At 46.0% G+C, this 26,149-nt stretch overlaps 1 protein-coding gene across 1 annotated transcript in view; it reads left to right on the forward strand.

Annotated features, from left to right (window-relative positions):
* The window catches only part of PEX5L (peroxisomal biogenesis factor 5 like), a 1,467,323-nt gene that overhangs the window by 1,042,163 nt on the left and 399,011 nt on the right, over positions 1-26,149 (forward strand). Inside the window, exon 6 of the mRNA XM_069618674.1 lies at positions 10,426-10,522. Coding sequence (XP_069474775.1) covers positions 10,426-10,522 — 97 coding nt within the window. The remainder of the gene's footprint in view (positions 1-10,425; positions 10,523-26,149) is intronic.

Here is a 26,149-nt window from a genome sequence, read left to right on the forward strand (position 1 = left end):
AGACTCGGCAGTGATTCCATTCGGCAGAATGTTTATACTAACTGAGCCGGAGAAAAGAGCCCTAAGAGAATATCTGGACACTAATCTCGTTAATGGAACCATTTGTCCTTCAAAATCCCCTGCCGGTGCCTCATTGTTCTTCGTGCCTAAGAAAGACACTAAGGAACTCCCTCCTTGCTTGGACTACCGATGTCTTAACCAGTGTACCCTTAAGGATCGGTATCCTCTACCGCTTATTTCTGACATATTGGAGGCTGTTCGAGGTGCTGTAATCTTTACCAAGCTCCATCTATGAGGTGCCTACCATCTTATTCGAATTAAGGAAGGGGATGAGTGGAAGACCGCCTTCAGAACACCTTTTGGTCATTTTGAGTACCTGGTCATGCCCTTCGGCCTAGCCAACGCCCCTGCGGTTTTTCAGCGCTGCATGGACAGAGTCTTCTCGTATATGCTGTTTCTTTTCGTCATAGTGTATTTGGACGACATACTGATCTATTCCAACGAACCCCAAGTCCATCAAGAACATGTAAATGCATACTTCAGCGACTAAGAGAGAACAAGCTCCTGGCCAAACCTGAAAAATGCCTCTTTCATGTCCGGACCGTTCATTACCTTGGCTTCGTACTGAGTTCCAAAGGAATTGGAATGGATCCTGCCAAGGTAGCCTCAATTCTTTCCTGGCCAGTACCTACCACAGTAAAACAGATCCAATCCTTCCTTGGACTTGCAAACTTTTACAGGAAATGTATTCCCACATTTTCTGACATTGTGCATCCCATTGTCACTCTGCTGAAGAAAGACATACCATTCATTAGGTCTGTTGCTCAAGAAACAGCCTTCAAGGAATTAAAACAAAGGTTTACTCAAGCCCCCATCCTGACTCAACCAGACATAAATAAACCCTTGCTGGTGGAAACGGACGCCTCAGACTATGCTATCAGGGCAGTCCTAAAACAAGAATTCAAAGACAAGATGGAGCACCCTATCGCCTATCTATCCCGAACTTTGACTCCCAGTGAGACCCATTACTCAGTCCTGGAGAAGGAATTACTAGCCATCCGACAGGCCTTTACTGACTGGCGTCATTTACTCTTAGGTGCCAAACATCCGGTCCAGGTATGAACCGATCATAGAAACCTACAAATTCTGGAGTCCTTGGAATGCAGAAACAGTCGTCAATCTCGCTGGGCCTTTTTCTTTGCCCAGTACCAGTTCCACATACAGCACTTCCCTGGAACCAATAAAATAATCGCAGACGCCTTGTCCAGGCATCCCAATTATGAGCCTGTTGAAGTTTGTATCTTTCTGAAAATGTTTCCCAATACCGTTGTCATAGCCCAGGCCAATTCCTTGTTGGAGGATATCCATATCGAAACACCATCTTCTGATCTTTGGCAGGACTATATCAACACCAACCAATGGAACCGGGTCTCAAAGAATGGTTACCTCTTCCAGGATAAGAGACTAGTGATACCCACACAAAGACTGAGAAGCAAGATCAATACACTCTGTCATTATACCTTTCATTCCGGGCATAGAGGCATTACCGCCACTCTACGCTCCATTCAGAGACATTTCTGGTGGCTGAAGATGATTGATGGTGTAAAGGCATACATTCAAGCCTGCACTGTTTGCAGTCAAAACAAGTGTGATGATAGAAAGCCTGCAGGGCTTCTTCTCCAACCCACCTTGCCGGTGCGTCCTTGGGAAATAATTGCCAACGACTTCATCGTGGATCTGCCTCCATCCAGAGGGTATACTACCGTAATGGTTACCATTGATCTTTTCACCCATATGGCACACTTCACCCCATTATACAAGTTACCATCGGCACTTGAAATGGCTGGAATATTTTTAAAGGATATATTCAGACTTCATGTACTTCATTCGAAGATCATCTCCGACCGTGGGCCTCAGTATATCTCCAAATTTTGGAAACATATGTGTCAAATGTTGTACATCCAACATGCCTTGTCTTCAGGGTACCATCCTCAGACCAATGGTATAACCGAACGGGTAAATCAGACCCTAGAAGAATGCCTACGATGTTTTGCAGCCAAGGTCCAAGATGATTGGTCGGTTTTGGTTCCAGTAGCTGAATTTGCTTACAATAACTTGGATCACTCAGCTATAAAGACCAGCCCTTCCTTTTGCAGCCAGGGGTTCCATCCATTAGTTCTACCAACTATCCTACCCCATCCTACCCCGGAACCCTTGGTTGATTCCTGGATTGAACGCCGGGTGAATGTACATAAGGATGCCAAGGATCACTTGGAAAAGGCCAGGTCGGACATCAAGAGATATGCTGATACCAAGAGAAGACCCAGCCCTTTATATGGAATTGGGGACAAGGTCTGGTTATCCTCGAGACTCTTACCTCAACACCTGCGGCCAAACAAACTGGCTCCCAAGTATTACGGGCCTTTCACCATTAAGGAAGTCATCAACCCAGTGGCCTTTCGACTGCAGCTACTGGAATCTTGGAAGATACATCCTGTTTTCCACACTTCTCTACTGAAACCGTATGTACCCTCCACCAGATTAACTCTTCGACCTAACCCTGTGCTCATCAATGATCAGATTGAATACGAGGTCTCCAGGATATGCGATTCTAGATACAGATGGGGCCGACTCCAATACTTAGTGGAATGGAAATGATACTCCCCACCCCCAGTGCACGAACCCGGGAACCTACCTCCAACATGAACGCTCCCCGTTTGGTGCAAAAATTCCATCTAACCCATCCAGGTAAACCCGGTGGATCGAGGTTTAGGGGGAGGGCAAGCTGTCATGAATCGCCACTTTTGCCCCCTATGGACTTCATGGTCCATAATGCACCGCAACATCGGGTCAATCCTTCCAACATGGCCGCCTGCACAGGAATGCCGCTCTCTAGCGTTTACGCTGGACGTGCTGGCTTCTAGAAAATAGGCACGCCCCCACGGCTCTGTGCAACTCAACGCTACTGTTCCTTGTTGTTAGCGATTGCTATCATTACTGCTCCTTTTTAGTCAGTGCCCTTTCCAGTTTCTTCTGTCCTTCCCTTCCAGGCTGCCCCCCTGAACCACTCTCGCAATTACTTGGCTCTTTCCATCCCGGACCGCGCCCTGTGATCCCGGGCTAGCAGGTTCCCCACTTGCTCCGAACTCTGAATCTACGCTCCTATTCATTTCCTGGATTCCGCCGAAGTGCTTCCTTCCTGGATCCTGAACTCTACCCTGCTTCCTGAGGCAGACAGCGAACCTCACACTGGACCCAGACCCATAGGATACGCACCCTTACCTGTACAAGTCCAGAACAACCAGGAAGAAGGAAATATCTCCCAAGAAGACTCAACCCAGAGAAAAACAGGTGAGAAAAAGGATTGGGTGTGACACATGGTGGTGTGATACTTTTGTAGACTCTAATTTGCCACACAGAGATGGCGTGGACATTATGCATACATTGTCCTCCTCTTTCCTGAACCCTAAAGAGAAAAACGATTGCATCTATTAAATCCTTAAAGGCAAGAAATGTTGCTAGTCCAAAAGGGGTGAGATCTGATCAACAATGTATTTGCTCACAGTTTGTTGTTAAGTTCTACCATAAGGCAACTGCCACCGCCTTGGTCCCTTTAAAAACTGAAAAATGATGGATAGAAACATTTGAAATAATTCTAAGTGCTGGGAGTTTCTCAGGGCATCTGCCAATCTATTGCTTTTACCCTGTCTGAGAAATTACAGAACAGGATCAACCATACACATATCAGTCTTTCTCCTGTGTACAAGGGGGAGCGCTTCAGTCCGAACTACTAGGCCCCGCCCCGTGCAAAGCACCACACATAATCCCAGAAAGGATTCAGCGTAGCTGGGAATCATTAGTGAGTTGCTTGTTGATTTCCTACCCACAGCGACAACGAGACCTACGTCTATTTACACCCCTTCTACTTAGCAAGACTCATTATAAATACTAAAAAGAGCTGGGTACAGAGTAATCATTACCACTAGGAATTCTTCTGGGCAGATTCCATTCCATCAATTTTTAGTCTGAGGTGGATCAAGTCTATGCACACCATCTGTCCAAACAGGGTTTGGTTTTAGCTCACATGAAGACCCGTGCAAGTTTTCTCAATCCGCACAGGGGCAACGCGTTTGTCTTGGAAGCAAGACAACGCATAACCACACAGGTTCGAATCCCGGTCTTGCGCTTAGAAACCTCTCAGGTATTAAGCGCGTTATAAAAAAACAATTATAATTATAATGATAAAAATACAGCTTTAAAGAACTTATTTCTATCGTTTTTCGGGTGAGCGGTGCTTCAGGTAGGCCATCATTTGACAAGGTGAGTTATAGATTGGTTGACCTTTCGCAAAATGTGAATTATTTTCAGACTTCTTGTATTTCTACATTCCATTATTGTTCTACAAATTGCTTATACATTTGAATGAGTCACATTATCTTGTCTCTCATAGCTTTCCCAACATGCAAATTAACTGCTTTATGCAAAATATATTCGAGTGCAATAGATGAACGTCAAATTAAATGGAAATACAAACCCATCGTTGCCCTTTACGTCAGATACATTATCTGCAGAAAAAGAAATTGCTCAAAGTAAATTTAAGTGCAATTATACTTTGGTCAGTGGGCTGATTAATAGAAAATAAAAACGCTTGACTCCATTAATTGTGAGAAAATGTCGATGTCCTTGCGTTGCCTTGGAAGAGTTTGATTCTAAAGTGTAACTACTACACAAGACTAGTAGAAACGTTTTGACTTGCATGATTTTCATGTAAACAGGGATCCTCGGCACTGTTTTGGAAAATGATTCAGGAGCCATTTCTGCTGTGTCCCTCAAATGCGGCATTTTTTCCGTTTCAGAAAGCTGCATCAATGGTGTGAACAGGACTATTTTTGGTTCCAGAAAAACAAAAAAGTGATAATGCAAAAAGCAAGTCTAAAAAAAAAGTACAGGGTACACGTCCTCACACCTGTCAAAAAAAGCACCGTCTACATAGTGTAGCTAGGATGTTTCCCTGAGAACATGAAATCTATGGAAAATAACATTTCAGTGCCCCTTGAATGTCTGCAACGGGTGGTTCTTCTTTTGTTTTTTATAAATATACAATTCTGCCTCTAAGGCCCGGACTGTTCCATTATAGATCTGCTTTAAGTTTGACCAAGTTATTGCCATCTTTTAACATGCAGCTGACCGTGATTGCATAATGGCTACGGGTCAGCTAGCGCATGGGTCGGCAACCTTTGGCTTTCTAGCTGTTTTTACTATCAATCCCATAGGCCCAACAAGCATTGCCAGTGGTGTGGGATCATGGGAGGCGTAGTTCAAAACATCTGGAGAGTCGCAGGTGGCAGACCCCTATGCTAGCGCTACTATTTCCCTACAAATACTGCTTCTATCTATGCCCTGTATTCTGCCTAGGTGCCTCTGTTTGTCCTTTGAGACATGTGCAATTCTTTAATACACTCAAAAAACTGTAACATTTGTTTGAAAGCTAGTGTTGACAAATGCAAAGGTTTGGGCCGTTGAACAGTACACGGGTGGTATTACAGAAACGTTGAGCCGGCACAAGGCAAATTGGCACTAGGGAGAAATTGCCTTAGTGCAGACAACATGCTCTTTCAATGTATTTTGGCGCAAGGGCCCTGTTTGCTCTAGTGCAAAAACGAACCGAAAGAATGTGTTTTTTGCTCCAGGCAATTATGCTCTAAAGCGAATTGCACTTGCACGGATGCAAAATTTCTTTAACATAGTTCCATATCTTCCCAGTGTTAGGAACAAACATTGGGAGAAGTCAGATAGCGATAGTTAAGTGAGGGAACAAGGAGGAAGCCCACAGACATGATTACAAAGGGAGAATCACAAGTGCAGAACACAGGAGGGAAGAAAAGGGATGGAGTCTACATAGTAGAGACAAGTGTAAATGCCATCTTATTGTTGGCAGCCATTTTGGAATGTAGGCCCAAGCGCAGCGAAAAGACCAAATGTGTTAGGATTAGGCTTGTATTATTGGTACAGACATGATTCACACCATGAGTCAGCTTCAGAGAGTTACAAGCCTTTCATTGTTTCAAAGGCTGCAGACCTTCGCACCCTGGAAGAATGTGCTCTGCAAGGCCACAAGAAGGGGGCTGAGTGCCCCCTGGCAGTTACCATCCCACGATACAGATAGCCTGGCCCTTAGCCACAACACCCACTCTGGATCAGAACTACAGCCCTCCTATGCTTTCATCCAAAGACCTCCACATACCACGGCGCCAGCCACGGGTAGACTGCTGACCATAAAGCTGTAAGACCCCCCAATCAATCAAAAAGATCACAAAGCAAGGATAACTTGCTTTCACATTTGGGTCACGTGATGTGTGCTGCAAGGTGCCAGGGAGGGATGAAATTATAGCTCAAAACGAGGGTGGAGGACCTTGGAGGGTGCTGGCACATAGGGGAGCGAGTGAAGTATGCAAGTTGATATGACCTTGGCTCTCCCCTGGGACCATCTCTGTGTCTGCCAGGTGCACCATTACAGCGATAGAGTAGCATTGTTTTTGAATTAAGTAATCGCTTGTTAGGTCCTGTTTTATCACGGATGACGAGCTCGGCAGCACCCACGTGCACAGTGATGGACAAGAAGGCTGGGACCAATGGCCTAGTATCCCCTATGGAGTGGGCCGCCCATGTATAGGGTCACTCCGACCCGATTTGCAGGCTTTTACTGTATGTGATGACACCATTGATGACTCCAGGAATCCTTTTAGCTTGTTACACATCCCCAATTTACCAGAACGTTTGGCGGCAGTTCTTTGCTGATGCATTTATATCTTGTAGAACTAAATTCTTGTTATCCTTGCAAGCGGTGTCTTGGGACTTTTTTCCCTAGCGGCTGGTATTTCTTCCGGTGTGAGCAGGCATGGTTGTGCCTTCCCTTCAAAAGGGCAGACGTTGTATCATATGGCCCTGAACTACCATCATTAAGCTTGTTAGGCCTCATGCAGAGAATATCAGGAATCATAGAACTATGTGTGTCTTTGTAAGACCATGATCTGATATAATTGAACCACTTCTTGGCTATAAATGTACATTAGTGCCAGCAATTGCCCAGGTACTCTGACAACAGTCCTGGTATTGGGAATGTATTTAATACTCAGCCAATGTGACAATCATATGACGGCGACAAACAGCAACCAACATGGTCCCTGTGCTTGTGCCTCACTGCCGTGGTACAGTGAATGACCAGACATTTTCTAAAGCTTAACGCAGGTGAAACAGAAGTCCATGTTTTTGGTGGCTCCAGTGAACTTCACGTACCTTACGGTGTGCGCTGCAGACATTGGGCCTCATTATAAGTTTGCCGGTCCGGGAACTACGGTACCGGTAAGCATGTCGGTACCGTAGTTCCCGGACTGGCAAACTACGAGTTCTGCTCGTGGGTGCCATTGCGGCTGCCAGGTCTGACCTGGCGGCCGTAACAACACCCGTGAGCAGAACATGTTGGATGCACCGGCACCGTTCATAACGGTGCCGGTGCATCCAGCTTCCCCATTTCCATTGAGCCCTATGGGGATCAAATGGGAATGGGGAAGAATTTTTTCCGGCGCTCAGGAATGGGAAATTACCGGGTCCGGCAAGGCCGTAATGACCCAGTAATTGCCCATTTCTGGGCGCCAGAAAAAATATATACTGGCAGCAGCCTCGTAATGAGGCCCATCCAATCAGTAGTGGCTGTTGAAGCCTTGGCCCAAAATGCAGGCAGGCCACAGCTACAACTTCCAATACGGATTGCCTGAATGCTCAGTGGGAAGGAAAGAGCAAACCAAAGCTCTATACCCTCACAGCAATGCCCAAACCTTAGCTACAGTAAGATTTGGGGCACCAAGGTGGCTTCACCACCTGCCAGCCAAGACTAAACAAGCATTGGCAATGCCAATAGTTTTGGCGTTACTGATGTTGTTTGCATGTTGCATTTATAGGCACCTGGGTGCAAGGATGAGATAAGGGGTGCAGAATGAGAAGAGGAATAGAGCAAGGAAGGATGCCATTGATAGAGGGTGCCATTGATGATGGGCAGCATGTGTTCCATATTGGACCGATGCCCTTTGCTAACATTGGGCGCGCTTCTTAATGTTCACCTCCACACTCTTCTTCAGAAACCCCAAATCCTGCAATCCATACCATGGGCTCAGAGGTCATTTGATTTGTATGCTAGAATGTATTGGGGGTTGGGGAGAGGGGTGAAACAATTAATGTGTATGCTGCTTTCCTTCACCGTGGGGGCCTAAGAACTGCCGAAGAAGCGCTGGATATCTTTTTCACGAACCTGGTAGCTCAACCTCCCAAAAGTATACTCACGGCGTCCTGGCTCAAAGAAATAACATCCCATAGAGACGTGGAAACTGATGCTCCATCTTCACTGATACCAGTGAAAAGGCAAAACAATGGTCGCACAGTGCATTTCACATGTAGCCAGGGATGTCAAACGCCAGTAATACATAATATAGAAATGGAAAGAGGACAATCGTACACACATACTCAATGACTCAGTCTCAGTCTCTAAAACAGATCACTCTGCAGGTCCAGCAAAAGTCCCACAGACACGTGACATGTGACAGTACTACTGATTGGGAGGAAATACGTTAAACAAGCCACTATTGGATTACATCCGGCTAATACAACAGAAATTAACACTTTGTGCATTGGACACTGCATGTCACAGCATTTCCAGTTGTCACGACAACCACAGAGACTGCTTCTTGGAACCCCTTATTTCTTTAACAATGTTTTGGCGATATTTTGTGGTTTATGCCACCAAAAAGTTCCAAAACCAAAACGACTACGCCATTCCTATCTTTAATAACAGTGAGGTGCAATGCATCAGGAAAAGAATGGATGCAGAGGCCTTCAGGCAGTGAGAGTCTAACATACAGGAAGTCTCCTAACTTGCCCTCCCTTCATGCCTTCATTATCATTTTGTATGTTTTGAAATCCACTTTGATTATTCTGGAAATGTCCCTGATTATTCTGGAAGCCTCTGCCTCGGAAGCCTCCCCTACCTTGTGGTATGAATCCATTATTACGCTGAACAAACTGCCTTTGGTTATTCACCTGCGGCATGCCTATAGTTTGCTGCAAACCTGACCCTTCCCCACTAGTCAACATCACCCCTTTTATGGCATATTTTAACAATTTGTTCGGCACTAATTTTGCTTATTTGCCTTTCCTAACATCATCTTTCAGAATGTGAATGTCAACATGTACCGCACCTAGATGGAATCCCATAATTGCAAGGACAGCAATGCCAACTAACCAACCAACTAACAATTCCATCCCTCTGCATACACCTCTCAAACTCTAACCAAACACAACCACAAGCCTAAAACGCAGCAATCCGCAAAAAACTTCACAACAATGCAACAACAAAACAAGCCACACATAGACTCGCACAACAACACACGATGACTATCGACTGTAAAACGCCCCAAGCCCAACCAACGGACCCACCGGGCTGAGGCTGCCAACAGCACATCACTGCTCTCTTGCACTTTTCCAGCTTATTCCCACTAACCCACCCCTTCTCCTCCCCTTTTTCAGAGCCACTAGAGCGCCAGCGGACCACTTCCGTGGTGATAGTGTGAGGTACAAATGTCCTTTAACATTAACATGTAGGTTGCCTCCCAGTTGCCTACCTCACGCTTCCCAGCACGCTGTGTTGCTTCTTGTACCTCGCAATGCACAGGGTATTCAGTAAAATACTCTTTTCTAATAACTTGAGATAAAGGCCCTCATTCCGAGGTTGGTGCTAGTCACGGCGCTATGAGCACCATGACTAGCACCAGTACCGGTACCGCCACCGCGGGACCAGTAAGTCCCCATTTGAAATGCCATTCCCCATTCCCATTTGAGCCCCCGAAGGGCTCAATGGGAAGGGGGAAGGTGGCAATAACGGTATCGTGAATTGCGGTACCGTTATTGACCCCGGTATCCCTTTGCGGGTCCCGTCCTTAACGCCTGCTAAAACCCAAAGTCTTGAATGTCATATCATGTCACAATGCGACCATGACAATGGACATGCCTACACTGAGGTCATCAACATTGACCGCTAGTGCTGCGCAGTTTCCTATATCCATTGCCCCTGATCACCCAGTCACCCCTACACAGTGTGGTGCATTGGAAGTGCAGCTTGTGTGAACATCTGCAGCTGCAAGGGAGCCGAGTTAGGTTTCCACTGAAAGGTTAATATATTTGTCAAATATGTTTTTACTTTCCCTCTGACTCCAACTTCACATCCAGATTAATTAAGCGCTCGATTCAATGAGAGGTTCTGGGAGTTGGGGGTGAAAAAGGGTTATCACTGTTCGCAAAAAGCCTAAAGTATTAAAGGCCAGTATATTCTCTGCCTCTCTGCACAGACTCATGAATGTCTAATGACCTTCTCTGCAGGTCTTCGGGGAATAAAGTGCAGTCTGAAGTAACCGGAAGCAAGAGCACCTTTGAAACCGAAGTGGCCGCGGATTTAGAGTTAGTGCCTGCAAACAAGGTAAGGTCTGGCATTTTGGGTCCTTCTAACCTATTCCTCTGCATTGAGCTCACCTTATGCCTTCAACATCTTCTCTTTTCATTTGCACACGCCTTGCAGCATTGTTAATGTGTGCATGACTCCAAATGCACTAACAGCATTACTTCTGGTAATCTAGATCAGCGGGTTCAGTGCCCACTGCTGCAATCTTTGTGCGATCTGTAGGTCGCAGGTTCAAATCCGAGCAATGTCAACTCAGCCTTTCATCCTTCTGAAGTCAAAAAGTGAGTACCAACTTTGGTTGGGTGACATTGCATGTATATATGTTCTCTGTAAAGTGATTAGGCGTAAACCCTATATGCATAACACATCATTATCATTACTTGCAGATCTTGGCTGCCTTAATGGGATCGGAACCCGTGCCTGCAGTTTGTACACTAATATCTGCAGCAGCTGGTGTATTTACCCACTTAGTGGTGGGTGGGTGTATTTACCCACTGAGTGGTGGGTGAACCCCATATGTGGTTGTTGCGTTCTTGACAGTTGTCTATCTTGGGCTGATAAATCTAGCTATTAAATAGTGCTTCCTTATGAGGCAATTACATTAATATTATATAGCGCAAAAATGTAAGCGTTTGATTTATTAGTTGAATACCCATAGTGCTTTCCTCTGTGGCTCCTAACTTGTGGTGAACTTCCAGGGAAGTCAACTAGAGGGCGCTGTGACATGATCCCTCCGAATTAAAACACCCTGCTCTAATCCTATGTTTTCTTCAGTAAAGGATGGTAGATATTTAAACAAGGCAGAGAAAGCAAATGTTTTTGGTGTTTGGTGTTTTTAATTGTTTTATGTATTCTCAGTAATCAGATAGCAAGGGTGAGAGCGCAAGGGGTGAGGGAGCATGCGAAAAGGAATGGGTCAGTGGAAAGAGGATCAAAATAGAGAAAGGGAGAGTGTCAAAGAGCCAGCAAGGGTGGATTCCAGTGATGTGCCAGCGAGAGAGGGTGCCAGTGAGGGTTAGCAAGCGAGAGCAGCAGGATAAGAGAGAGAGAGATGGGATGTGAGCAGGGAAGGATGAGAGAGAAAGTAAAGGTGAGATCCAGCGCATCATACCAGTCTTCAAGGAGTCTTCCCTCCTCAACACCTAGACCATCATGTCACTGCCTGCGTCACCTGACCTGCTTGACGCCATCTGCCCCTCTCTTCCCCGCCACCCGGTACAACTGTACCCCTCCTCTGTGTTCCTCTGTATCCTACCCCCCTCCCCGTTGCATATCTGTTCTGTTGTCACCTCTGAAAAGTGCTCCGTTATGCATCTGTACGGTGTATATCTCTGTAAAGCTTAGCATTGCTTCTCGAAGCTATTTCTGCGCTCAATAAATAACATAATAATAATAATAATAATAATAATAATAATAATAATAATAATAATAACAATAATAATAATAATAATAATAGTACCTCTTGGGAAAGTGGAGTGCTTGGAGGGTTGAAGGGCCTGTCACATACAATGGTTCAGCTTAATGTTGGAAAGTAAATAATGGTGGGTGGGGGGTATTACCGCGTGTCCCAGGTATAGCTTAGTGTCTTGGGTGGTGGGGCAGGGAGTAATGCTCATCAAACTTTCGCCTACCAATCCGCGCAAGGGAGGTGGGAAAATGAAATTCCTCTCCCGCCACTCTGAGGGTCGTTTCTGCATCCTGCTCAAGATTCACTCTTCCAAGGCTCCAGTGGCACGACGAAAAGCTGGGTATGGCAGGATGCTTGTCCGTGGCCTATGCAATCCTTATCCGTGAATGGAGGTCAATCCTGTGGAGACACATGGCCCAAGCCCTGGGACAGCCCTGAGGTTAGGACTGCCCGTACGGCATGCCTACTATTGTGGGGGATCTCAAAGAATCCACTGCCAGCCCTCACCTCCTGCCCCCTGGCCGGCACCAGAAATATTCTACTACAGGTTGGGAGCTCTATTTGGGCACATATGATATGATAGGTTATTTATAACGCGCTTAATACCCAGAGGTTTCTAAGCGCTGACCAGGAGATCGAATCTGTGTGCACCCTGTCGTCTTACTTCCAAGGCGAGCACGTTGCCCCTGAGCTATCCTCCCAAGACAACTCCAGGGAAGTGGAGCACAGACAGGGAAAGGAGAGTATACCACAGTGGAGTGGACAAGCATGAACCCCTTGTTGCGGCCGCCCCTCTCAACAAATGCACAATGCTCTGGCTTGCCTGCTTCATTTTGGTCCCGGGCTCATGCCTACACACCACGATGCACCCGCACATGCTTGCAAGGGACTACTAGATTTGTGTCTATGTGTTGCCCACGTGCTCCATCTCAGCATTCTGTGTAAGGACATGTGGCAGGAAAACATGTGTTGATTGCCTGCCCAGCTAAGGTAGTGCTTCATTTGAAACAGCTGCACATCACACAGGCTAGCTGAGCAGCACAGGCCCATGCGAGTTGCAGAAATGGCAAAGAATCCCTTGATGAAACTTTTTTGCGTAGAGATGGGATGGTGGTGGGCAGGAAAACCCACACATACAGCAATGGCTGCGGGTGTGCTGTCTGTGATGATGCATTTAAAGCGTACCTGTGCTCCTCAACAAGCCAGCTCCTCTTCCCGGAACCATCTCCCCTGTTCCCGAAAAACCCACACTTATCCCTTTCTTACAGGAGGTGGCATATGCCGCACATGCACCCGCATACAGAGGACGGTCCTCAATAGTTGCTCTGTGCAAGGGATAATCTGAACACTGAGTCTACATGGGGAGTATCCCTCTCGGTAGACGGTTCCTCCTTAAAACACATTGGGGGCATCACTCAGAACAGCACACATTCTCCGGTATAGAAGATACCCTACCACCACACCTTGGCAACCATGCAGGTGTACTGGGACCGATTGCCTGTACTCTGAATCAAAAGCTATCTTCTGGAACACGTGTGCACAATAAACACAAAATCACACAATGTAGCAGCACAGTCTAAGACGCATTGCAGACCAGCACATACAACTCCAGACACCACCCAATATAGAAACCACACCACCTAACACCCTGGTAACCATGCAACTAGACTGGGACTGATTCTATGCATCAACCACTATCTTCAGGAACACTTGCGCACAATAACCACAAAATCACGCAATGTAGCAGCACAGTCTATGACGCATTGCAGACCAGCACATACAACTCCAGACACCACCCAATATAGAAACCACACCACCTAACACCCTGGTAACCATGCAACTAGACTGGGACTGATTCTATGCATCAACCACTATCTTCAGGAACACTTGCGCACAATAACCACAAAATCACGCAATGTAGCAGCACAGTCTATGACGCATTGCAGACCAGCACATACAACTCCAGACACCACCCAATATAGAAACCACACCACCTAACACCCTGGTAACCATGCAACTAGACTGGGACTGATTTTATGCATCAACCACTATCTTCAGGAACACTTGCGCACAATAACCACAAAATCACGCAATGTAGCAGCACAGTCTATGACGCATTGCAGACCAGCACATACAACTCCAGACACCACCCAATATAGAAACCACACCACCTAACACCCTGGTAACCATGCAACTAGACTGGGACTGATTCTATGCATCAACCACTATCTTCAGGAACACTTGCGCACAATAACCACAAAATCACGCAATGTAGCAGCACAGTCTATGACGCATTGCAGACCAGCACAGACCTCTTTCTTTGGTACAGTGACACTTCTTGTGTCAGGCAGTGCCTTCCCATGCAACCAAGCAAGGGCCCTGTCACAGCACTGATTCGGTGGCTTGTGGAGTTACAAATCCCACCCAAACAATAATCATGTATTCAATATGTTGTCAGCGTGCACTTCATCTCAATTTTCACCAGCCCCCGGATCAGCCAGTGCATAGTCCTTAAAATGATCCTGAACTGGGAGGCACTCACAAAGATCGTTCCTTGCATCGCCATGGATCACCTCAGCTGGACCTGCTTTCTTAGTGCATCCACGTGCCTAAAGAAACATCAGAAGCGTCTATCTCAAGTGGTGGTCTTTCAAGCAGCCGTCTTGGGAGTTGAAAGGATCCAAAGACTGTCCTTGATTTAACGTTCTTGAATTAGAAATGTTCCTGTTGATTTGCAAATACTCCTTTCTATCTCTTCCGCGCATGGACGGTCGCGGGTCCTGTGCATCCACAGCGATGGAGCACCTCCTCCCGGACACTCTCGCTTTGGACAAACAACGCGTACCACCATGCCTTGTCGCACTATTCACCCTCCAGCGCCGCGACAACAAGCTCACTCCTGCTCCGACGCAGGACGCTTGGACATCCGCTCCAAAACGCGGAACACAACCCTGGTTCTGCTCCGACATGGGGCCCGTCCGCAGTGCTTACCAGCACTGGGCCCCAACAGCTGAAGACACGAGGGCAATCACTCCCTCGCCTCTCCGTGCACCGACCCGTGCGCCGAAAATTCCACAGCTCCGCCAGGTCACGGGATTCAGAGGTGGTGACAGGGCTCACATCAGTGAACTGCTGCCAACCCAAAACTCCACCCGGCAATCTGGGTTCTCAATGGCGGGTGCCCCATACATTCCAACACCACACACGACGTGTGTGCCGAACAGCTGCTCACACACCTCCCAGCACCACCCGGTCACTGGGCAAGGCAGCTTCTGGGGCCAACAGCGTAAACCAACACAGCACCCCGACCTGAGTGCCGACCCGGCTCCACCTTAAGCACCACCCGGCCTGCTGAAGAATCCTAGACAGCCCAATTAAAACACATTGGGCTCCAACTTGCTGTCAACTTGGCAAATGGACATGAATTCACAGGAGGGCAATGTTTTCCCGTTTCTGAACTGTCCCCTCCTCGACAGGATCCCATCATCGTCGCCAGTATAATAACTTGGAAGCTGATGAAAACCCGTGCCAGCAGGTAAGTTATTAAGTCGATTTATTGTAGTTCAATGCCAGGGACAAAACATTGGCATGTCCTTTCCAAGTCAGCATACCTCCAACTGCCAAGCATAGAATCCCCCTTCAGATAACAACACACCAACACTCCACTCACACTGACATCTCTACATTCCATTTAGCAGTGATGTCATCCACTCAGCTAACAAGACACATTACAACATAATGGTGTTTCCTTTCCTGGGGTTTACCCGGATAGATCCAGATGGTATGTTGAGTTGGCAAGCTGAATGTCGGGGTGGGTTGGTGGTTCTTAACTCCTACCATGATGAATGACTCCTCTGTAAGTCTCCTGGTGAATAGACTTCCAGTTGTTGCGGGCCTGGAAGTCCTGCATCCCTTAATCTTCCATGTTGAGTGGAATCCTTGACTCAGGCCCGTGGATAGCTGCTCTGACAGCATGACCGGAGAAACAGAACAGCATCCAGGGGCACTCAGATGATATATTAGGTGTGACCATATACTCCAAGGAACTGGAAAAGTGACAGTTCACAACATTCCCTTTGCCCATGTGCAACGGAAGGCACACGAGCAAAGGGAGAGTTGTGTGCATGGTGGAGATATCTGCATTTAAATCTTAGGCAGGTGAAAACGTAAGTGCTATGTTCCTCTTCATCCTGGCACTACTAGTAATCCATTATATTAACCCTGCCTCCCTCCTCCTAGTACACAAGGAGTCATTCTTTACTTTACCCCCACCTCATTCTTCCTTATCCCAGTACCCCATTAATAATCCATGCCATTACTCCTGGCGCCATCTTCTTCATCCTGGTACCCCATTACTAATCCATTACATTCTCCCTGCTTCCCTTCACCCTCATCCCTCATGCTGAGTCCCTGATAACCTGGATTTCTCCAAATCTCCATTGCATCTGGACAACATTGCACGTTTGATTCGGAGCACATCAAGGAATCTCCACATTCATGTCCCTTGAATTCCTATGGCTCACAAACAACTTGCTGAATTTGGGGAGGATGGCCTGTATACAGTTGTTGATGCCACCGCCTCTGCTCCAGGTTACCTGCTTCATTACTGCCAAGAAATTACCCTCTATCAGTGAAAAAAACAAAATACGCACTCAATTTCTGCCATGGATGACAGCCTCTACCTGCAGAGCGGATAAGTGTCATAAGTGCCTTTCTGCTGCTTTCGACACTGTTGATCACCCCCTACTTCTCAACAATCTTTCTTCATTTGGTTTCAAAGGCTCTGTTCTTAACTGGCTCTCCTCTTACCTCTCCTTCCGCTCATTTGCTGTCTCCTGGGGTGGCCATTCCTTGTCTACACTCCCTTTGGAATACGGCGTACCCCAAGGTTCGGTTCTTGTCCCTTTCCTATTCTCACTCTACACCTCTCTCCTTGCCCCTGTTATCTCTTCATTCGGTATTTCTCACCATTTCTATGCTGATGGCACCCAACTTTTCCTTTCTTTCTCTTCCTTCTCTTCTGATCTCCACCTTAAACTCTCTTCCTATCTTACTGCCATTAAAAACGGGATGTCATCCCACTTTCTTTCCCTCAATACTGATAACACTGAAGTCTTATTTTTCCCCTCCAACACTCTTCGCCCTCCCTCTCCTCCACCTTTCATTCACTTTCCCCCCTCTAATCTTCCTATCTCTGCCCACGCTCGCAATCTAGGCATTCACTTTGACTCCTCCCTCTCCTTTTGCCACCATATTTCTCTTACCTCTCGCGCCTTTCGCGACCACCTCTTTAATATTCACAAAGTCTGCTCCTCTCTCACCTTCCATGCTACTAAACTTTTAATCTCCTCCCTTATCTTTTCTCGCCTCTTCTACTGCTCCTCTTTACTCTTTGGACTACCTGCTTCTCACCTCGCCCCCTTCAAATCTATCTACCATTCTGCCGTCCGTACCCTCTGTCTCCTTGCCTCCCAAGACTCCATTTCTACTTTGCTTTCCTCCCTTGGCTGGCTTCCCTTTCACTCCCAACTTAAATTTAATTTCCTCTGTCTAGTCTTTAAATCTCTCCATGACCTTGCTCCCCCTTATCTCTCCTCTCTCCTCTCTTTCTACACTCCTTCCCGCTCCCTTCGTCCCTTCGTTCAGCTGACCACTTCCTTCTCACTGTTTCTCCTTCCCCGTGTGCCTCCTCCCATTTCAGCTCCTTCCAGCTCCTAGCCCCCCTGCAGTGGAACTCCTTACCTCTCTCAATCCGCTCTACACCTACCTTCTCCTCCTTCCGCACTTCCCTGAAATCTCTCCTTCTCCATTCCCAGCCATGAAAGCTTCCCCTCCTCTCATTCCCTCTCCTTCCCTTGAATCTTCCCTATGACCCTCTACCTTCCCCTTCCCCCTACCCTCCCTCATTCTCGCCCTTATACCCCTTCTGTTTCCCTCCTTCGTCCCTTCCTCACCCTTCCCTCTTCCCTCACAGTTTAATTGCTCTATTTACTGTTTTGTTGGTTTGATTCAGAATTGTGAATTGCGTCTACTGTTATAATGTTATATGTATTCTGTTGTTAAAATGTAAAGTGTTTTGGATTAAAGCGCTATATCAACACAATAAATACAAATACAAATACAAATTTTGTCTGGTGGACACATGGTCTTCCATAGAATGCATCTGCCAACCACTCCCTCCACAAAACTATTAACTCTGTAAGCCAAAGCTTCCTCCAGAGGCCGACTTCTCCTATGTCCTCTGCTGTCCATCATGAGGCACGAGGGTGGCTATCCTAGTCTGAAATTACAGGAGAAATGGTCTTGGTCCCATAGCATCAATCCATCAATGTTTGGTATCAGCCTCCATTTTGTGGGATTGTGGGACTACATGACATGTTAACTCTCTTGATGGGGTGGATGACACTTGACAAGATATTCAGGAATCTCACATCAGGTCCTCAGACTCTTGCCCCTGAAAGTGGGTAGGAAAATCAAATGTGCCTCATCACAGCTCTACTTCCTAAGCCATCATGCAAACTCGCCACTGCACTGCCTCACACCACCGTGCAGCACACATTTTCCGCAATATGCCCGCAGCCCCAACCTCTTACAGCTCTACTGGGACAAGAGGGAAGGGTTGCACTAGTCTTTTATCCACAGCTTCTGGAAGCTGCCACTCATGAGGCACAGCTGATCGCTTGTTGTGGCATTGACAGCTCACAGAATGTCAGCTGGATCTGAGTGGCGAGGGCTTAGGAATCTCCTGGTTCACTGCGGATCTCCTTACATAATTTCTCTGGGCACAGTCACCTGCGCCTCCCCTGGATCGTGAACTCAGTGGCCATACACCAGTATGCCACAGTACACCCCTAATAAACATTGGCACTTTGCTTTCACATGGCCTGATCACTAAATCTACCCTTGAGATGGAAAATCCCATCCATTTGTGTTAACGAATCCCCACAGTGCTATGAAACATGTCACATATCTCCATCTGGTGCTTCATCAGCTCTGTCCACTCCTATGTCATGACGTGTCTTTGACAAGGATCACTTCAGCAATACATGTCTGACAGGGCAGAGTTGCACAGATTGGTCGCGTCCCTGACTACCAAGCCCGCTAGCCCAATGAACAGATGAAGACGCTGCCAGGACATCTTCCATCCGCAGTGATGGAGCGTTCCGCCCGATGATTGGATAGCAATGGGAAACACAACGAAGGAAGCCCAACGTTTGCATCGAGTGAAGCATCTCATTTCATCGGATACAGAACACAATTTTCACCCCAGAAAGAATAGCCGTCGGAGGCCTGCGTCAACATGTCCAGTATATGCAAGTAAAAAGCCTGGCAAGATTACACAATCAACCCCCTGCTGCTACACACCTCTGTTGAGTGTTTAGCAATATCATAAGCTTGAATTATGCTTTGCAAAATTGCTCTGAATTTACCATCAGGTCTACAGTACATTTAAACCTGGCAATAATATGCTTTACCTTTTTACACAACTGAAATAGTATACATTTCCTTGCTATTTTCCATTATCATAATACTCATTTTGGGAAAGATAATGTAAGGGAAAGAGAATGTTTTGCTGGTACTGTTAAAAGGAGAACATTATTTCAAGTAATACTACTCAAAAACTCGGACCTCGTGAATGTTGGTGGGTTCGCCTAAGTCAAGCTTTTTGGGGTGAGGTTTAGGCATTAAAGTATGAGTGATCATTGTGATAATTCTGCAGAAGTCAGTCAGAAAGGGGGGTGAGAAGGAGCAGACCATCGCAGTGACTGCTTCGTGTTAGAAGAGTTTATTTTGTTGGTGACAGAGCCGAAAATCTCAGTGACTGGATGTTTTGAATTAGGGAGCAAGACATCATTTTGAGTGATTTCAGAGCGACACAAGTTGTTTTATGTCAGGGAGCATAACATCTTAATGACTAATCTGGGCCTCATTACGACCCAGGCGGTAAGTTACCGCCTGGGCCGTGACTTTACCACCATGGCGTAAACTACGTTTACGCCATGGTGGTTGGCGGATTTACCGCCCCATTCCAACCTTGGCGGGGCGGTAAATCCCCATTTTCCCATTTACCCTTCCCCATTCCCATTTTGCCCCATAGGGCATAATGGGAGTGGGGAAGGCGTTAATTACGCCACCGTAAATTACGGTGGCGTAATTAACTCCATGGTCCCTTAGCGCCATGGATTTTAACACCTGCTAAAAGCAGGTGTTAAATCCGCCATGGCGCTAAGGGACCTCGTACTCAGGCGGTAAGGGTCGGCGCTGTTTACGCCGCCGTAAAACCCTTACCACCTGAGTCGTAATGGTGATAGTTTGTTAGTGAAGACTCAGAGTTTGTTTGTTGTTAAAGAACAGAACATTAAAGTTATTGGGTTCAGAATGACACGTCAAATGGTTTGGAGAATCTAAAACTCTTGATAGAGTCAGAGGGAACTCTTTTCTATGCAGAAGTTAATGACTATGACTGTCTTTAGAGTAACATGTGTTATTCTTTGTGATGGTACTTAAAATCCCAGTGACTAGCCCTTTTGTTTAGTGAGGGAGAAGAAAATCATATTGACTGGTGTCAAAGTGACACATGCCATTTTCTACCACAAAAAAAACCTTTAAAATGACTGGCTTCAGAGTTATAAACATGATTTGTTTGGTGAGGCAAGAACACATTACAGTAACTGACTTTGGAGGCATCACAGTGACTGGCTTTAGAGTGGCGTGCTTTATTTTTTGTTAGAGGATAGAATAACACAAAGATTCCGTTCAGAGTGGCGCGTGTAATTTTTGAAGGAGATGAACACATTGACGAGATTAAGAGGGCCACGCCAGAATTTTGTGTGAAGTAGATGCCATTGACGGTCTTAATACAGACTTTTATTATTGTTTGAGAGGTAACATAGGATCACAGTGACTGGCTTCAGAGAGACACATTGGTTTGTCGTGAGAGAACCGGAAAGCATATCGACCGGCTGTTTTTGTGAGAGAGCATAGAATCACAGTTGCTACCTTGAGAGGAGGATGATTACATACAACTAAGAGGAGGAAGAAGTGACATTGGGCTTCCATATAGCCTCAGGTATCTCTGGGGAACTTGGGAGCTTAGATAGATAGGCCGCCTCGAGCTACCATTAACATGAATGCAAACTTTAACTTAAGGTACGAGCAGTAGATTCCGTTGCAAACACTCCTTCAGGGACCCAACATAAGTCTTTCATTCACGCAAGAAGGCTTGTGAAGCCTGCATGTTTCTTTCCTAAACGTTTAGGCAGCCTACCTTCAAGCATTTTCTACAGCACAAACATTGGCGGATCCAAAATAGGGTAATAATAGTGCAGATCCCAGAGGCATCTTTAGTTTTGGGTTCTTGAATACTTTACAGATTTCTCTGCCTAAAGAGACCACTGCATGAAAAGGGTGGCGTAGCATTCATTTGGCACACAACCTCGGATTAACTCTGTTTTATAAACAAAACAGCTTGCTCAGAGGATTTTGTGGTAATCTCATGGACAGTCTAGTATGAAAACTGTCTGCCCTTTCTCTTATGCTTCGAGATCTTGGACTGGTTGGGTAGAGAGTGAAAATGGAGCGTCCATTTGGGCTATTAATGACAATAAGATATGATCAAAGTAACATTGTATGTTTTATAATTAACTAGTTCTGAAAGACAGACACATCGCCTGGTGTCAGTGGAATATTAACTGAGGAAAGAATATCAATAGCATCTTTCTGCAACAGGTTGACTGACACAACGCATCTCACCACCAGTAGCTACCACGGACTCACTCACAAGTGATCTTCACCACTAACAAATTTAATATTGCTACTTAACATACTATTGTTGTTTGGGTGGATCCATGCAGGCTCACTCCCCTCTTGAAGAGTATATCCTTCCCTCATCCCCTGCCGCCTTAAAGAGGCAAAGGAGGTAACCGTTCAGCGTGTACTTGTTTCAACCTTCTGAATGAGATCACTGCTGGTTTTGAAGTAGTGTGGGTCTGAGTAGGATCTTAGGAACCACTACTCATTCCCATACTCCTGCATAGAAGTAGTAATTTCATCACATACTCCAACTACTGTCTGTCCCTCAGGATGTTTAAGCATAGGTGATGTCATTTGTGAGGCGTTCAGTTATGTGATCAATGTTGTCATTGGTGATGTAGTCTGCAATGTCACATGTGCCATCTTTATCTGTGCCTAGCAGTGGCAGGCTATGGTTGTATAGCTGGAGAATTTCAGTGGATGTTAGGTTTCAGATTCTGACCATAACACACCTTTCTCTTAAAATGTGTTCATTGAATGTTAAAGGGTTTTATAATAGAAGGTTAACCATAATGGCATTTAACAAAGTGTTGTGTTTGTCTGTCGTGTCCAGAGACGCTGCGCCGCCTCGCCTAGCCCAGACGAACACATTAAGATATGTCACGTTTGGACAATCTGGGATAGGAACCACTATCCTCAGTGGGTGTCTCCACCATTTTGAACCAAGAAGACACATCTAACCATTTGAGGTAAACATTTGTTCCCTCAACGGCGCATTGAATGCCCCAAAGATATCTATACCGAGGATGCATTATCTTACTTACCCTTGCACTGAATAAGTCTTTGTTAGAGACCCCGGGACTACCATCATACATCCTGATGAAGGCCTCCTCACAAAGCTGCACTGTACAGCTCTTCTAGGCCGAAACACCTTTGTGTCGACGATATCACCATTTAAACAGTGCACATTTGAAGGATTGATAATGTACTTTTTGTATATATGTCCATTTATGTGGCTTTATGTTTATTCCTTTGACTGCACAATTCAAATGATCAACCAATAGTAGCAGTTTTCCGTTGTTGTTATTGCATTGAGATCCAGCCTGTTTTACGGGATCATACCTATATGTATTGTTTTTTTTCTAAATAACATTATCCAGATGTCATTAAAATACATTTTGTGAAAAGAAATGCAGTAAGAAATGACTATTATATTTGTTATAATGTTGGAACTGTGCGACCTCTCACCCTGAAGTTTTGGTTTTGTTTATTCAAGTTTTTTAATGATATAGATTATCAATATGTATCCATGCCCAGCTGTCACAGCCATGGCTGCAGACAGCTGTGGCAGGTTCTCAAACCTGCATGGCTGCAGGTTTGAGAACACTAATCGCATCCATGTATAATAATATGCAATCAAAGCTGTTGGAGTAAATGAGGCCCACTAGCGGTTGCATATGCACATTAAGGATAATTGGCGACAGGGCATAGCCCTGGGGAACACCACAAGAAAGGGTAGTAGAACCAGAGCAGAATGGGGAAAGAGAGAGAATTGGTCCTCTGTCTGAGTGAAAAGAAGAAAACCAGGACAGTACTGGGCCAGAGACGCCAGCTAGTGTGAGACAGTCCGACAGGATGGAGTGATCCACCATGTCAAAGGCAGCTGAAAGATCTAACAAAATCAGTGTCCTCACTCCACCCTGATTGGACAGCTGCACCAGATTATCCATAGCTGACACAAGGACACTCTCTATCCTACGACCAGGATGAAAACCAGACTGAAAGGAGTTAAAAAAAAGAATCTTCCAGAAAACCACAGAGCAAAGGTGAAAGTAAAGTCCCAAGATGTTTCATAAGAAAGGACAGAAGAGAGATAGGGTGGACATTTGCAGAGACAGAAAGATTGAGTGAAGGTTTTTTTTTTTAAGAGTGGAACAACTAGAGCCTGCTTTCATTCCACAGGAATCATGCCAGATGTATACAATATGAGTTCACTGCCTGGGTAACCCAAGGGGCAATCTCAAGCATGATTTTCTTCAAAACACTCAAAGGGACCGGATTTTAAGGGGAAGCAGATTTCAATTTAACAGTGGCATGGGAGTGTGTAGTTCAATGTGGAGGGACACAGGTTGCAGACCCCTGCTCTAGGACATCAGGAAGAATCTATCTAGACCCTGTTGGGAGAGGGGTCCTCTCCAAAGCCCTCTACCAAGGGAGAAGACAATGCAGAGGCAAGCACTGCTTCCTACCCATCCCAGGGAACATTGGGAGTGAACTGCTGTTGGGCAAGACCTGCCTCTCTGTCAGCTGCACTGGTACCCAAGTCCCTCACTGGAGGTGAAGAGTCCTGCATGTGCTAGCTAGACTCCCCCAGGTGGGAGTAACGAGAACAAGGACCTATATTGTTCCTGAGTTCCTGGGACTAACAGCACCAGAAGAAGCAAAGCCGACATTGCCTGCATTCTACAGCTTTGAGCCATCATCAAACATGAACCACTATTGCTGCATTCATCAAAACGGCTCCATACTGCATCATATCAAGCAGAGCTGTCACCTGTTTGGCTTGAACAACCAGCTCGCTGCTGTGGATGACTTTGAACTGCCACCTCTTCAAACATTGTTTGGGACCATCAGGATCACAGCTTCAAACCCCAGACCTTGACTCAAACTGCTGGAAAAACCCTGTCATTTATCAACCCGACCCAGCAGTTACCAATGTCTAAAACCGACTGGACCTTCGGACTGACGCTGGTGAGCCCTTCAAACTGCATCACTCGAACACTGCCATCGAACCACACAGAGCAAGTAACTCAACGGCAACTTGTCGCTTGCACCAACACGGCTCATCGCATCCAAACCTGGCTGGACCCAGGTCGCTACTGTCATCACATTCAAAGACTATATAGCCTTCCCTTTGCACACGTTACCACAAAATGTGAAGGAGGTATATCTCCTGGCTGTGCCTGTTTTACCTTTATGACTGGTTTGTAGAAGTGTCAGGGCTGAGAAGGCGGTTAACTATTACTCATTCTTCTACTCCTGCAGAACAGTAGCTATTTTCTCACAAAAACATTGAACAGGGTTGTGGTGAGGTTGAATCTGGTCCTTGAGAATAGTCCCTGCTGCCCACAAATTGCTAAAGAAACTTAATTCAAGAGAAATTTCAAAAAAGGTAGGAGGCGCTCCTCTCCAGAAAGAACATGGCATGATAACCTGTTCTGAGATGAGAGTTTGCAGCACACGCTTTTTGCTCACTGTACCTTTCACAGATGGGAAATATTCATTTGCATATCAGTCTTTGTCCTGCCCACATGGGCAGTGCAGCACCGAAATGCTATGGCAATTCCTCTCCGAACAAGAGTACCAACAGCAACCCCATACACGTGTTTCAGCCTTGTTGGGCCTCATCAGTGAGGTGAAGCTGTGCTTCTCTGAGCACAGTGAGCAGGGAGTCTACGTCTGGTTGCCCCAGGTAATTTAGGGTGACCAACCCCAAGTTCCTTGTAAAAATTTCAAAAAAGGTAGCAGGCGCTCCTCTCCAGAAAGAACATGGCATGATAACCTGTTCTGAGATGAGAGTTTGCAGCACATGCTTTTTGCTCACTGTACCTTTCACAGGTGGGAAATATCCATTTGCATATCAGTCTTTGTCCCGCCCACATGGGCAGTCCAGAACCGAAATGCTATGGCAATTCCTCTCTGAACAAGAGTACCAACAGTAACCCCATACACGTGTTTCAGCCTTGTTGGGCCTCATCAGTGAGGTGAAGCTGTGCCTCTCGGAGCACAGTGAGCAGGGTGCCCGCGTCTGGTTGCCCCCAGGTAACTTAGTGTGACCAACCCCAAGTTCCTTGCAAAAATTTCAAAAAAGGTAGCAGGCGCTCCTCTCCAGAAAGTACATGGCACGATAACCTGTTCGGAGATGAGAGTTTGCAGCACACGCTTTTTGCTCACTGTACCTTTCACAGATGGGAAATATCCATTTGCATATCAGTCTTTGTCCCGGTCACATGGGCAGTCCAGCACGGAAATGCTATGGCAATTCCTCTCTGAACAAGAGTGCCAACAGCAACCCCATACACGTGTTTCAGCCTTGTTGGGCCTCATCAGTGAGGTGAAGCTGTGCCTCTCTTGAATTTTTGAAGTAATTCAAGAGAAATCCAAACCTGTACAATTATTTTCAACAAAACAAGCATTACTACAGCTCTCAAATGGTGTCGATGCCCGAGGTAGGAACCAATAGTTTGTCTCAGATAGTGTCCAACATTTGGACTTGAATCAGTCCAAGAATTAGTGAAGTGTATAGTAAAGAAAAGCTGCGTGTTCTCAGTGACATGCAAATTAGGAACCTGCCTTTAATTCCTTGATTTATTATTTTAAATAAAACAAAATGTTCAGATTGAAACAGCTTTTTCTTGCCCAACATTGTGGGGTGAGATTTTTGCACTGGAGAGATCATTACATTAGAGATATTCCTCTGCAAT

Source organism: Ambystoma mexicanum, chromosome 10, assembly GCF_040938575.1.
Source record: "Ambystoma mexicanum isolate Mex_15411 chromosome 10, UKY_AmexF1_1, whole genome shotgun sequence".
Taxonomy (NCBI): Eukaryota; Metazoa; Chordata; class Amphibia; order Caudata; family Ambystomatidae; genus Ambystoma; species Ambystoma mexicanum.